Source organism: Accipiter gentilis, chromosome 31 (genome assembly GCF_929443795.1).
Source record: "Accipiter gentilis chromosome 31, bAccGen1.1, whole genome shotgun sequence".
Lineage (NCBI taxonomy): Eukaryota > Metazoa > Chordata > Aves > Accipitriformes > Accipitridae > Astur > Astur gentilis.
The window spans coordinates 17,627,786-17,642,431 of record NC_064910.1 but is presented as its reverse complement, the minus strand read 5'-3'; the positions used below and the strand labels follow the sequence as shown (position 1 = coordinate 17,642,431).

The 14,646-nt window shown below is 40.9% G+C and overlaps 1 protein-coding gene across 10 annotated transcripts in view; it reads left to right on the top strand.

The window, feature by feature from the left end:
* Positions 1–14,646, top strand: part of ARHGAP6 (Rho GTPase activating protein 6) — a 339,162-nt gene that overhangs the window by 260,000 nt on the left and 64,516 nt on the right. For all 10 annotated transcript variants that reach the window (XM_049834635.1, XM_049834634.1, XM_049834643.1 and 7 more), the window contains one exon: positions 9,519–9,678. In XM_049834635.1, coding sequence (XP_049690592.1) covers positions 9,519–9,678 — 160 coding nt within the window. The remainder of the gene's footprint in view (positions 1–9,518; positions 9,679–14,646) is intronic.

The window sequence follows — 14,646 nt, the reverse complement described above, 5'->3', positions numbered from 1 at the left end:
TAACTTAATGGCAAATCAGCAGATTCATGTGTGCAAACAGGATATTTTTTTATAAGAAATGTTGAAGTAGTGCTTCTCAATAAGCTGAAATACTGTTCTTTGCTGTGCATTGCAAGAAGAGAGCATGCACGGTTTCAATACATAGAAAACAGAGGAAGAGTAATTACATAGATGAAAAGTAATGATAATACTGGTGAGTGCAAAGCCACCTCTTTGTACTCACAATATTTTCCCTAGTTATTAGACTTCCTGTATTTACTGAACTTTTCCATGGAGAATGGTCTTTGCAGGGTCTTCAGGAGAGCGACAGTCATCAAAACAGCTGCTGATGTGGGTGGAATTCGATATCCCAGATCTTAAAAAAAACCCCAACAAAACAAAGCAAGAATCACAGTCGCCACAAACCGGAGTAGATTGGCAGGGGCACTGCAAATCACTTAGTGGTACAGAATTCTTCCAGGCTGCCTGACATCGGTGTGCGTGACAGGATAGTGTTTGCACGTGTGAACATAGTGTGAGAGTGATAAAACCAAAATGGAAGCGTAGAGTGATTCTGTAGCGAATGAAGTGAGAACTCCTAATGCATAAAAGCTAATTTCTTACTTTCTGCCTGTTTGAAATGTGCCTGTCCCTGCCTCCTAGAAGCACGCGTACTCTGTGTCGCCAACACCTGCAACGCTGCTGGCTGGCAATGTAAGCTCATGACTCAAAGAAAAATTCCTTAAATAAGAAAAAGCTTCCTACAACACTTTTCTTTCAGCCCAGGTCGTGAAAGAGAGGATGTGCGTGAGGGAGCACGCACGGTCGCAGTACAGAGTGAGTGGGTAGTCGCTGTGGGAGGTGTCCGAGTCAGCTCAGGCATTCGGATAATGAGTTTGCAGGTCATTCCGGAGGGAGCTGGGAATCTCTAGCAAGGTTCGATATAGTGGTGAGGGTAGATCCTACAGTAGTCAGTAGCCTCCCGATTAGGGTATTTGCCTGAGGTGGAGTAAAGGCTGGTTCAAGCTCTTGCTCTAAGCCAGGTAGTACAGACCTCTTCCCGAGTCCTCTCTGTCTTAGCTGGGTAACTGAGAGCTCTCACTCCGCTTCCAACTGTAAATATTTGGACATGTCTTGCATTTTGTTCCTATCAACTAAATCACACCCACGCCGACTCCCCCCCTCAAAGAAGAAAAAAAACCCTGGAATTGTTTTCCAACCAGACCTGGTATGAAGGCAGTCAGAATGGCTATTTTCCACATGTGCAACAGATCTCATTTTCCTTAGACCCAAACCCCTTTCTGTAAGTAATATCAGTTTATAGAAAATGCTGGTTTGAACTGCTTGAAACAATAAGAATAGGGGTTTGTATTGAATTAAAGGCTTTACTATTAGTCAAATCCCAGTTCTTGGAGTCATGGAATTAATGATTATTTTTTTTACTTCATGATGAAATTCTGACAGTATGCTCAAGTCCGGTAATGTAATCTACGTGTATCTTAAAAGCTTAAAATCCAGGAGGTAAACTAAAGTACTCAAAGATATATTTTTAGCCTTGTATACAATACTCAGGCTGATACAATTTTTGCATGCTTGGAAATGACAGTGTGTGCTCTTTCTCTCTTTCAAATAGTAGATCATTTACTTCTCTCTAAAATGTTGCAATTTTTCTTTTATACTGAACATAATAGAAATAGATGCCACTCCTAACTGTTCAAAGCATTGGCTGCAGTCACATTAATACTTATTATTGGTTAACTTCTGTGCCGTGCTAGCAGAGGTCCTTATTGTTTAACTGGGGTATTATGTATTACTTCAGGACCAGTAAAGCTACAAATAGGACATATTATCATCTTTGTCTAATCCAAATTATTCAAATGCATTTCACATAGAGTTTTGGCCTTATGTTTTCATATGCTTAACATTAGTCTCATTAGGCTTAGGAGGAAGAGCACTATTTCATATTTGAAATCTTATTGGAAATCTTTACGTTTAGTAAAAGCGTAACATGACTGGATGGCGTCTGTGGCATGAATGGATACTGCAGGTTGCAGTATGCAGCAAAGGTTGTCCTCGGGACGGAGCCCACCTTTTCCATGATTTACGGCACAGGAAAACTCCAAGAGGACGTGAGAGGACGTGCCACTCTTCGGTGTATCGGGGGCTGTGGTTCCTCGTTCGGCTTCACGAGCAGCTGAACACCGAGGGCCGTTGGGAGCACGTTCGTGTTGGTTGCAGAAGCTGGAGTGGGGTCTATTTAAGGCAGCTTTGCCACTAAAAATAATACTCGTGCAGCTATTGTATTTGATTTTGGGTCAGCTGCCGTTAGCTTGCAGAGTTCATGTTATTCCTGCTGAAGCAGGAAACTATTTTAACGCTTCAGAAAAACATAGGACCAACCTCTCAAAATACACAGTACGCGAACTGATAAAAGGGAGAGGAATTCTCCTCTGAACCCAGGGTATCCCAGATCTCTTGTGTTGAGATTGATAAAAAGGCTGGCTTTTGTAGTACAGCCCATTACAGTGGTCTCAGATGGTTTAATTATTGCAGTTCAGCTTGTTACTGCACGCAGTCATGGTTATGACAGCTGTGCTTGTACTTTCAACCCACAGCAAAATTCAGAGTATTGCAATATGGCTTAACTCTCTTTTACTGACAAAAATACACAAAAATCTGTTTACACGATGACTGAAAAAACTTCAACTGTAATTTTACAGTTGCATCTAGACTTTTAAGGTGTTGTGTCTTCTCTGTTTTGGCACCTCCAAAAAAAGTACTCAGCCCCTTCTGGCTCTAATTGTTGTTCTTCTGCATAAATTCCTCCAAAAATATTGATATTTGCTGAAGTAATATATTCAGAAAATCTGAACATGTATTTTGAGGCATTTTCATGGAGTTTTCTAACTTCTGCATGCTTGTAATTTTTAGGATGTATAAAAAGTTCAGTACAGAGTGGTTATGTTAGGGATGACTATTTGTTAGGCAATACCTTTGTACATCATTCATATTAGTTAATGTCAGAAAAGGAATGAAATACATCTCCATTACACATCAGGTTTTTTAAGAGAATGCTTTTAAAGTATTCTAAACATGAAATTGTATCCCAAGGCATTTGGAAAACTTGGAGAGGTTGATCGTAGAAGAACAGGAAATATTTTCCCCTTTATTTTAGCAATTTTAATACTGCTGTAAAAGCATGCTCATTCTTCCGCTCCCTGTTTATTCTTAGACTAAAGTTAGAAGGGCTTTTTTTTTTTCTGCCTGATAAATGGAAATCTTCATTGTAATATTCTGAAATGTGTATCTTTACCTGGGCACAGGTTCATGCTGTCTTGCTAGATGAAGTGTTTCTGCTGTGGGTGTGAATTCTGTCTCCCCTGTGGGGAATACCGGCCTTCCAGTGTCCCACAGGGTTTTCTTGCAGTACCGAGCCCGAGTACACGGGTTTCCAGCCTTGGGAATGAGACAGGACGCTCGCTAGGAGTGAGGAAGTGTCTGTCTTTGGCAACGCCGTGGTTATATTAATTGCCATTTAAATAGTTTGAGGTCTAAATGGTTGTTTCGTAAAGCGTGATCTCTTTGACAAAACTAACAGCTTTTTTGTACATACCTTATTTAATACACATAAGTACAATATAGCACAAGATAAGGCAACTTTAGTGCAAGGCTCCAAACTGTAACACAGGATCATCTGGGCTGTGCTTATTCTTTTCCTAGTGGAGACACTGTATTAATAATTTTGCCACTGACGTCAAGGGGATCAGGATGTCACCCTAGATAACGACCTTAATGAAGTCAGTTTCTTAATGAAGATTAATTGTTGGGGCCCCATGCTTTGTGCATCCACGTTCAGATATCTTCCTCTGAACGCTTCACTGTCTCACAGCAAGTCTTTTGCTTCTTTGTATTTAGTATTTGGATGCCTTTTCATTAATCCGAAAGACGTGTCTTCTTTAGTGGTAGTAGCAGTCCCTTGGGAGCAGCTGTGTGACGCCTGCTGTGTTGGGAGATGCCAGAGCATCCCAGGCTGCAGAGGTTGGTAATTCCGGCTGGAAACCAGTGCGCTGCCTGCCGCTCTCGCTGTGCTGGCTGTGGAGGAGCATCTGGAAATAGGGTGGCAGAGAGAGTCAGGCTGTAGCACACTCATACCATCCGGTTGTTTCCTAACTCTGTTAATCTACAGGTGGTTTTGCAGGATGACATTAGTAAAGGACTAGACATTCAGTCCTTAACTGCATATAGAGCTAAAATGAGTATTTAACATGGTTTATTTCCCCCTTCTTGTTTCTCATCCTGTCAGGAACAGTGTTCTGTACACTGATTTCATGTGATAGAGTATCTAGCTGCACTGCAGTGACTGGCTTTCACTGCAGTGCTGGTTTTGGTTCATACTAGCAGCAACACCAGGAAAGTGAGGAAGAGAGAGATTACCTGCACTGACAGTCAAATTGTGAGGGTTTATGCCTGAGAAATCTGGAAATAATTTTAGAGGGAGTTGAAATAAATTACCAAGGTAAGTGAAAGGTTTGTAAAGTGGCAATGATGTGTGGTTTTGTGAAGCTTAAAGAAGTAATTAAGCAAACAGAATTAAGACATTGTAATGCTATATTTACCATGTTATTTGCAATATAATATTTTCGTGAATTCTTTCACAGTGGAGACTCATCTAAATACGAGCACATAGCTAAGTGTTGCTAGGGTAGGATAAAAACAAGTAGACATAATTGGTTTTGATCTTAGTGGTTTCAAATGGATTTGAGCAAAAGACTAATGAAAAGTAGACAGCTAATCTGATAATGGCATTTACCTAAATGAGTACGGACTAAAGTCATTAACAATAATGCAGCAAGAGAAAAATTGCTTTCTCCATCTTGCATTAAAATTTGTGTTATCTAAAACCACCGTGTGTGTGCGTTCTTATTTCCCACCCTGGGCACGATCCACATTACTCACTAAGGCTTAAAACTCTGCAGAGATCAACAGAGGTCAATCATCGCCCGTCGATTTGCACCTACATTCAGGATTCCTTGCAGTAGTTGTCAGCCAGTTTCTGTACTGTACAAAGGACAGAAGAATGAGACTTCACTAAAAGACATCTGAAAGTCTGTGTGTTGGAGGCTCAGGAGAAAGAGGTCAGGTACACAAGAATAGCCCACACATGCTTAAGAGTAATTTAAGCACATAGTGTTACTTAAGTCAGGATCTACCACTTAATGTTTATTTTGGAGCCACTGAACATCCAACCCATTAAAAAAAAATGCTCAAAAAAAATATTAGTAAGGCTGCAGTCTGCATCTTATTAAAAATGTCCTTATGACCGTGGATGAGAAATACGGGTAAAGTGGACAGATTCTTCAAAGGCACAAGATCGATCTAACCAGTCATCTCCCTTGCCGAGTCATCTGCTCTGGTATTTTAGTTAGTTACCCGATAAGTGAACTGCTCGGTTGAGTGGAGGAAAGATGTTAGATGTTAGTGGGAAGGCCAGAGAGAAAATGCAGCTGAAGCTGGAGACTTGAGAGGGAAAAGAAGTGACTGGCTGGTAGAAGAAACCAGGGAAGGCTTTTGGTCTGGTTTAAGGTTTCATAAAAGTCAGTTATGAAAGGACCCTTGCAGTTAGCAGTTTGTGTCCTATCAGGCTGATCTTTATCCCAGAGCAGTATTTCTGTTTGTACTCTTCTCTGTTTGTTTTTGTGGTGGGGTTTTTTTGTTTGGTTGGTTTGGGTTTTTTTCATCTTGGCGATGAAGGAGCCATTTGCAGTTCATATTCTGACCTACAATCCTACAATCTAAATAACAGGGAAAAAGCTGTGTATGTATGTCTGAATACATATGCAGGGCATGAATGTCAACAACCAAGTCACTCTGGTTTGGTGCTTAAAGATCATCTGTTCCTCTTAAGCTTCTGCAAGGAGCTGTGTTAGGCTGATGTTGAAGTAGGTTGATGAAATGGGCCGCCTCATACAGAGAGAGAAACAGAAGATATTCTACAAGTCTGTCCTGCCCTTTTCCTCCTTTGGTTGCCCCACACAGTGGAGAATAGCTTTAGGCAGATGTGACAGATGTAATTGGGCCAGCACCCATTCGCCAAGAGAGCTCGACTTTTCTGGACCTCTCCCAAGCCTGGTTGATTTTGCAGTAATTTACAGGGTGTATATAAGATTGTACAGTGCTTTAGAAGGAAGGTGAGGCTTTTAATGTACCTTGTGTCATGCAAAGCGTAGGAGTCTGTGAATACCTTAAATTATCAAATACTGTGTTTTGGCTTATAGAGGACAGTGATATTTATTTGCCAAATAAAACAGACTGTTTCAAGGAAACATTTCTTGAGCTTCTCACTTTTTTTTTGCAGATTAGGAGATTCCACTGGCCCCTAACACATGATCTTCCAAAAATACTTTAGTTAATTAGTCATGTGTGCTATTAGCATAGTAAAAACCTATGTTAATGTGACCTAGCAGAGATTTTATCAAACCCATCACTGTAAAAGAGGAATGTCTTTAGTGCACAGCAACTGGACAGAGTAATTCCACATTCTTTATCACTGCTCAGTGACCTGTCCTGGTGCTGGAAGGTGCAGAGCTTGCATCCCACCGTTATTTGCTAGTCAGGGCCAGCCCAGTAAGTGCCAGGGACATACTGGGAGCTTGCAGACTGCCAGAATAAAAAACCTGGTTGGAAGGAACAGCCCTTAAAATCTTGTGGGGAGCTTTCTTTTGCTTGGTTTTAAACCCTTGACCCCCTATAAAAAAAATGAGGTGAGGTGCTCCCATGTTAAGGTAAAATTAGCCCAGGTAGGATTCCTGAGCCAGTGCTGAGCTGGCTGCTCTGCTCATATAAAGCAGCATGGCGCTGTGCAAAGCGGCTTACTGGGGTCTCTAAAGCAGAATATTAATGCAAGGCTGTAGCAGAGCTAGCAAGCCCTGTCTCTCTGAGTTCCAACTGGTTTGGCTGGGCTAACAGTTGAGCTGCAGCATTGCTCACTGCTTGCTTGTAGTTACAGAGCTACCTCAGAGATAAGGCAGAGGATGTGGAGTTACCTCCAGAGTTAGATTTGCCCTTGGTAATTTTTATCTTAAAAAGAGCAAGACTTCATATGTCCATGCAACATTCAGTTAAGGAATATGTATTTTACTTGTGGTAATTCCTAAAAGCCCCACACACCTCTTCGTTTTTGTGCTCTACAGGGAAGAAGACATGTCCTAAAAAATTTAGAGTCTTCAGTATTCTGTTACCTCAGCATTGTCTAATGGGTGTCCTTTTTGCTTCCCATTCCTGTTTCAGAATTAAATATCTCTGCATTTTTTTATGGTAGACATATTGGTGATATTTTTGTTTATGAAAGTGCTTATCTCAGAAAAATATATAAGATAAAATCCCCCCAAACTCTACTATAAAGACCTGTGTTTCTCTGTCTGTAGCATTTTGGCTGTACAAGATTTTGTACATTATATGTTCATGAGGATTGAAATGCATACTTCTGTACTTGTAAAGTTTCTTTTGCATTATCAGGGCTGGAAAGGAATTAGTTTCTTAGTATATGTTGTCTGGTTGTGGACTCTGCTCTTGATCACTTTTATCTATAAATGACAACAGCTTTTTTAAAAAATGTAAATGTTTACTTGCGGTTTTGAAAATGAGGTTTATGTGTCTCTTGCGGCATTGGTTTTGCTTGAGTTAAGCTAGTCAGCTTGTCTTGTGTCACCGTGCAAACCTTTAGTTTGAAATTACTAAATCTAGCTAATCAACAGTAAGGCACTAGAAGAGCAAGGAGGTGAAGAGGCAAAAAATGAAGGAACAAATTCCAGTAGTCAAATACTGGGCTAGTGCAGAAGTTTGCGTATGTGGCCCATGTATATATAAATACCAGAAAGATATTGAGCATAGTACATGCATTGAGTGTACAGATGTGCAGTTGTTCACGTTGAGGTAACAGCTCTATCTATTATGGTTGTCTAATGACTTACAAAAAATGCTATGAAAAAAGGCTTCCTTGATGAACTCAAACATACTTCATGCATCATTAGAAATGGTGTTTAATGTGTAGCTCCTTTGATCTGTATTGCTAGATAGCGCTGCATATTTGTGAATGATTTTTGTCTCGTGTATGTGCGAGTACACATACACAGTCATAGGTATGCATATATAGGTGTGTATATGATATGTGTGTATACACAAATGTATATACAGGTTCTACGTGTGTACAGATATATATATACATACACAGGCAAAACATGGAAGTGTGCACAAAGATGTTTACATATAACAGGATGTATGACTACTAAGTAAAGTCAATTTTTATTGATTTTCATAATAAGGAGCTTCAGCCAATGTCTTTTAAGTCAATGGGCATCCTTTGACTGCAGATGTGTGTGCAGAATAGATGAATTAGAAGTGAATGATGAAAATATGAGCATGCAGTAAAGGTACAGATATTGAAATTTAAACTGAAAATGGGCACTTAACATGAGAGCGAGGTTCATTAATTGTAAGTGTGCCGTGTTGTGATGAAGGGCAAGTTGATGGATTTGTCTTCACAGCTCAGCTGATGTACATCAGAGTTTTTCCATTCTCTACAGCTGCATCAGGTTAGGCCTACTGACAAGCTTGATGCTTATTTTTTGACATGGTTAGAATGAAAAACAAATTCTTTCTCTTCCTGTAGTGCTAAAATATGCTCTTTGATGATGCTTTGGTGAATTCTGAAATTCTTGCTTGAAGTTAATTGTCAGCCTTTAAGACTGCCTGTGTACTTGCATTTCTTTTTGACTGATGATTACTTCTCTCACCCAAGCTAAATACTGGCTAAGAGAATAGCTTTTTGTATGTGTTATCACAGGTGGGAGAGAGAACAGCTAAAGCTTTTGATTTGCTTTCCAAGCATAATTGGTACCTTACAGAGACATAGCATATCTCCTGTTGTTTTCCTGTATAAATTTTAACACATACGTTGTTATTATGGCTCTTCAAAAACATGAAACAGCTTGTCCTTTAGTCAATCTTGGTCTAAACACAATATCGTCATAAGGAGGGGATAGGATGTGTCAGAAAAGAGAAGGAGCTCTGCCCGTGTGCTCTCTGAACAGCCTGGTGGAGTGGGATTAGCAAGTTGAGGGAGATAAGATGCACGTTGTCCACGGACCTGTGGAGGTCTGCATGTCTGACTGACGGTGTGGGGAAAGGAATGAAGTGACGACAGAGTACTGCACAAAGAAGGCAAACTGGGGAAAGCAGACAAGGGCTTTTTTTTTTTCCTGCTTTGTGCTTTTGGTTACTGGAATCCTAATGTTTTTGCAACAATACTTGGTTAAATGGTTTCAGACAGAATTGACTTTTTGTTTTGCATGTCTGTACTCCTTTTAAGGAATGCTGCTCTTAGGAAAACAAAGATATTTGAAAGGTTAGAGATGTCCAAGAAAATGCCCTTTTAGAAAAGAGGACCTGTGTTGCTTTTCCTAGCAGTAAAAGAGATGGTCTGTTTATTAAACTGTGCGTATCATATGATGCTTCATATTTTTCCATTTGATTTCCTGTAGGGTGATTTCACTTGGAACAGCATGTCAGGGCGCAGCGTTCGGCTGAAGTCAGTTCCCGTTCAAAGCCTCTCGGAGCTGGAGCGTGCTCGGCTGCAGGAAGTGGCTTTTTATCAGTTGCAGCAGGACTGTGACCTGGGCTGTCAGATTACTATCCCTAAAGGTAAGGGCTTGATAAACCGTCTCTGTTTAGACTGCTAAGCCACTGACTTCATATCGCAGCAATAAAAGGGAGAAAACAGTACGTTGTTTATTCCACAGACATTGTCTTCTATTTCATTTTTGTTTAACCATAGTAACTACATAAAAAACAACTAGTAAAGTTTGTCTGCTGCATCCAATTTGGGCCACCTGGGGTGGGATCGTCTGATCAAGGACAGATGTCTACAGGGTAGATAATCTAAATCAGACCCATTCATGCTAGGATGACTTGATATTCAGTTGAGAGGAAAAGGCTTTTCTTACACTTCCTGACATCCAAAAGTACATGTCTGTGTAGGTCAGACAGGTCATGCCATAGAATTGGCTTTTTCACTCTGTATTGTACTGGCTCTGGAGGAAGCCAAGTATCACTAGTTCAGACAGACAGTGAAGACACCTGCATCAATAAGATGAATCCTACCCAAGTGTTCCTAGACAGTGGTGCTTATTTCCTAGAAAATAAGCTGATCTTCAGCATAAAACATTGAACTCCTAAGGAACAGAAGATTAATTGAGAAGGAGAAGCTTAGCTATCAGAATCCTAATGCAGGATACATGCAGGTAGTAGACCTGTACTTAGGTTACTGTGGAAGAGATCTAAACCTCACTAAAAGTAACGTGAAAGTTTCCATTGTTTCCTGTAGGCTGGAGATCAAGCCTAGCAAAGACAGCTGTTGTGCAATCATCTGCAAATCTGGTTTTCCTGTTGTTTCTTTCCAATTGTTGTATACTTATTTAAGGAATAACAACGGACCACTGAATTCTCACCTTTGGCTCTGAGCAGAGGTACTGTGTGGTAGCACATATGCAGTGATGCCACAGGACTAGTTTTTTAATGAATCAAAGTTAAGCAGAAAAAAGTTGTCCAGTCTATGAAAATAATGGTGTGGAAAAGAACAAATGTGAAAGACATCAGCTTGCATAGTCATCAACTTTTTAGGATCTGCAGAAAACTGCCAAAACCAACAAAGTCCAACTTACCAATTACGGCAGGGCATCAGTTTGTAGCAAGATGGATATGATAAACTTCTTCAAGCCCCACCACAGTGCCCCAGTCCCTCAAAAATTGTTCCATCAATATGAAAACAATTTTACAGGGCATTCATAGGAGGAACTGGATACCTAAGGGCACCACAATATTTTCTGGTGTCTGAATGGCCACTGGCAGTTCCAGTGGGAGATGAATATATACATGGAGCTAATACCACCCAAAACAAGAGAGTATACATATTCATAGAAACATAGAATAGTTTGGGTTGGAAAGGACCTTTAAAGGTCATCTCATCCAACCCCCCTGCAGTGAGCAGGGACATCTTTCACTAGGTCAGGTTGCTCAGAGCCCTGTCTGACCTGACCCTGAATGTTTCCAGGGATGGGGCATCTACCACCTCTCTGGGCAACCTGTGCCAGTGTTTCAGCCACCCTCATTGTGAAAATTTCTTCCTGATATCTAGTCTAAATCTACCCTCTTTGAGTTTAAAACCGTTATCCCTTGTCCTATCGTAATAGGCCTTGCTAAAAAGTTCATCCCCATCTTTCTTATAAGCCCCCTTTAAGTACTGAAAGGCTGCAGTAAGGTCTCTCCAGAGCCTCCTCTTCTCTGGGCTGACCAACCCCAACTCTCTCAGCCTTTCTTTACAGGGTAGGTGTTCTAGCCTTCTCATCGTTTTTGTGTCCCTCCTGTGGACCCACTCCAACAGATCCCTGTCTCTCCTGTGCTGAGGACCCCAGATCTGGACGCAGAACTGCAGGTGGGGTCTCACCAGAGCAGAGCAGAGGGGCAGAATCCCCTCCCAGGACCTGCTGGCCATGCTTCTTTTGATACAGCCCAGGGTACAGTTGGCTTTCTGGGCTGCAGGTGCACATTGGTGGCTTATGTCCAGCTTTTCACCCACCAGAATCCCCAAGTCCTTCTCTGCAGGACTGCTCTCACTCCCTCCATCCCCCAGCGTGTAATAATATAAGTTCTGGTGAAGCAACTTAAAATAAAAGAAGCTTCAGAAAGTCAGGAATCCGGGTTCCCATTTCATCTCTACTGCTGGGCCCATCGTTTTATGTATCTTTTGTTTCAGTTTGGATGAGAAATAAATTAACTATTCAGTTCTGCTATTCAGGTTAGATGTACCAATGAGATTATTGAGAAGAGGCAAATTATTTCACATCTGCATACTTGCTCTGAATGACCAGATCAAGAATTTTTCTGTGTTCTACGGTATGCAAGGTGAATGAATAGCCAGTGCCATTGAGTTTTAAAATGTCGTAGTACCATCTGTTGAAGGAAATGGAGGTAATAGCTAGAATTCAGATATATCTAGTATTTAACTGTCCATCCTTTTTCTAAGTTAGCACCAATTTTGGCATATTGGAATAGGTATAAATAATAATCATTCTGTCACTCCATTATGCTACATGTGTGCTGGCACTTTGGTAGGAGAGTAGGAATCTACTGTATTCTTAAATTACTACAGGTTGGTTTAGGCCCTTTGCAGAGACACTCTGAAGTCCACCTTGTGTTCCCATCACTCTTGAATGGTGTGGGATGAAAATGTATGGTAAGAGGGTCTGTACCTGTGTAGCCATCCAGTTGTTTTGCTAACATCACTGGACTGTGTAAATGGAGAATTTCAAGTTTTAGCAGTGAGGCTGCTGCGTTTAACTGGCTTGAGCACTTTGGGCATAACTCCATCACAGCCTTTTGTGCCTCAAGTTAAAAAAAGACTGAAGGCTGTTAATCATTTTCTATTTTAAAAAAAGTGACACGTAGAGCTAATACTGTCTGTTTGAGAAAGCTGGAGGAGCTCTCTAGGATTGGAGACATCCAGGCATAGAAAAATATGCTTTACACCTCTCTTCTACTTCAGAGAATACCACATGAAAATATTAAGGAGCAGAGAAGTTAGTGGGACAATCTATGGATTAGAAAATATAGAAAGCTGCTTTACAAGTTGGGATTCTTTGTGGTTCCTTGACTGTTCTTCAAAACTTGTGAGTGAATAACATTAGAACATACTCGTGCCTGCTGGCCATTTGCTTCCTGCAGGCATTGGAGTAATTACATTTACTGGCACGGGTATTGTGGAAAGTAAAAATTCATTGTTCTTGGGTAACAAGTGTTTGTGCCAAGCATGCTTGCATGGAAGGTAAGTGAGAGTACAGAAGCATCTGCCTTATCTTTACAATCATTATCTTTACAATCACAGTCAGGCCTTATTGGTTGCTGCTTCATAATGTTTCAGTCCTCCCATGCTCAGAAGTCCCCTTTGTCACAGCAAGTGCAGTTAGTTAACACTTTTAGGGCACATCTGGCTATTCCCACACTTGCAGAGGAATGCGTAGAATGTAATACCTCATATGCAATCCCTCTCCTCTGCTGTGTTGCAGCCATTAACGTTAATGAAGCACATTACTGACATGTCTTAGTTAAATATCTTGTGGTCACAGAGAGGGGACCACCTCCCACAGGAATTTATTTAACCAGCATGTCATTTAAAATACGCTATGATTGCACTGCAGTAGGCAATTAGAATGAATTCAAATTGATCAAGGCTTACTATTTTTATATGTATGACAGAGATGCTTGAGGTTTGTTTCTTGTCTCTTGTTTTTTCTGCCTCATATCTGTCTTTCAGATTCTGTAATCAACATCTTTCTCAGCTCCCATGTCACTCCCTTATCTGCCACCAGTAACTATAGCAAGAATCATTTATCCTCTCTGGGTTAATGTGTTAAGTTGCAAGAGGCTATCATTTCCGAGCAGAGCATTGCACAGTTTCTCCATCAACGCAATTACTCTGCGAAAGAGTTTTAATTTGTTGCCTGATGCTCTGCATGGCACAACAGTACGATTCTGGTGAAACTTCTTTACAGCTGCTCTTTAGAATATACTGTGTTTTTCTCAATTTCAAGGAAGTCAATCTTCTCTTTATAATGGGAGGAAAAAAAGACCTGTGATTAAATTCATTTCAGATGTGCATACATTTTGGCGACTTTCCAGTTCTGTATGTCTTTGTATGCAAGTAGTGAGGAAAGAAATGAACCTTTTACACCATGTCTTCACAAAAAAAATTGATAACTCAAGTCAGATAGCTTTTTCAAAGTAAAACCAGGATCAAAGCAGGAGAGGAGCTCCTTTTTTTCTCCTCTGTTCATAGGCTCCAGGTAGCTCTTGAGCAAAAGAGGTATTGAATGAAGCTTGTTTGGAGCAGTTCCCTAAATACCTCATGGTTGTAACTTTCCTCTCTTTCCCAGTCCTGTCCCACTTCACTGAGCCTGTGTTTGGGAGCACTGGCAGGCACTGCAAGGCTTTATCAGTTAGAGCAACTCCGTGGGCATCTGGCTGGGTTTTAAGGTATGATGTGAACCTATTATTAGGGACTTGAAGAGGGTTTGGGGGTCGGGGCTCACAGTTGCAGTTTTGACCTCTTTATTCAAGAAGAGACTGTGACTGTTCATGTTCTCGCCAGCCCCCAACAAGGTGTGCTGCTGTCTTCCCAGCTTTGGAACGGGGCTGGAGGAGTTGTGGAGGTAAAGGAAAAACGAGGAAAAAAAATAAATGCTCAATGGTAATTCTGAGTATTGCTTAGATAAGTGTGCATTTACCAGTAGGGCATGCAAATATAAATGGCTGAGCTGCTTTTTGTGGTTGCTCACTAAGAAGATAAGTAAGGGGGAGATACAGGGATGATTAGGAAGTAATGAAGCTTGTGTAAATACAAGTGTGGAAAAAAGAAAAGAGAAGATGAGAGGATCACTAGAAAATAAATGCTATCTGCACACTGTTGAATCTGCATGGCCTATATTCTGAGACATCTATAGGCACTGATTTCTTGTTGTGAAAATTGGGGAAATATCTATCAAGAAGTGGGAAAAATATGTAGGTATGTTTTGGGTTTGTGTGGTGGGGTTTTGGCAGCAGGGTAGGGGCCGCAGG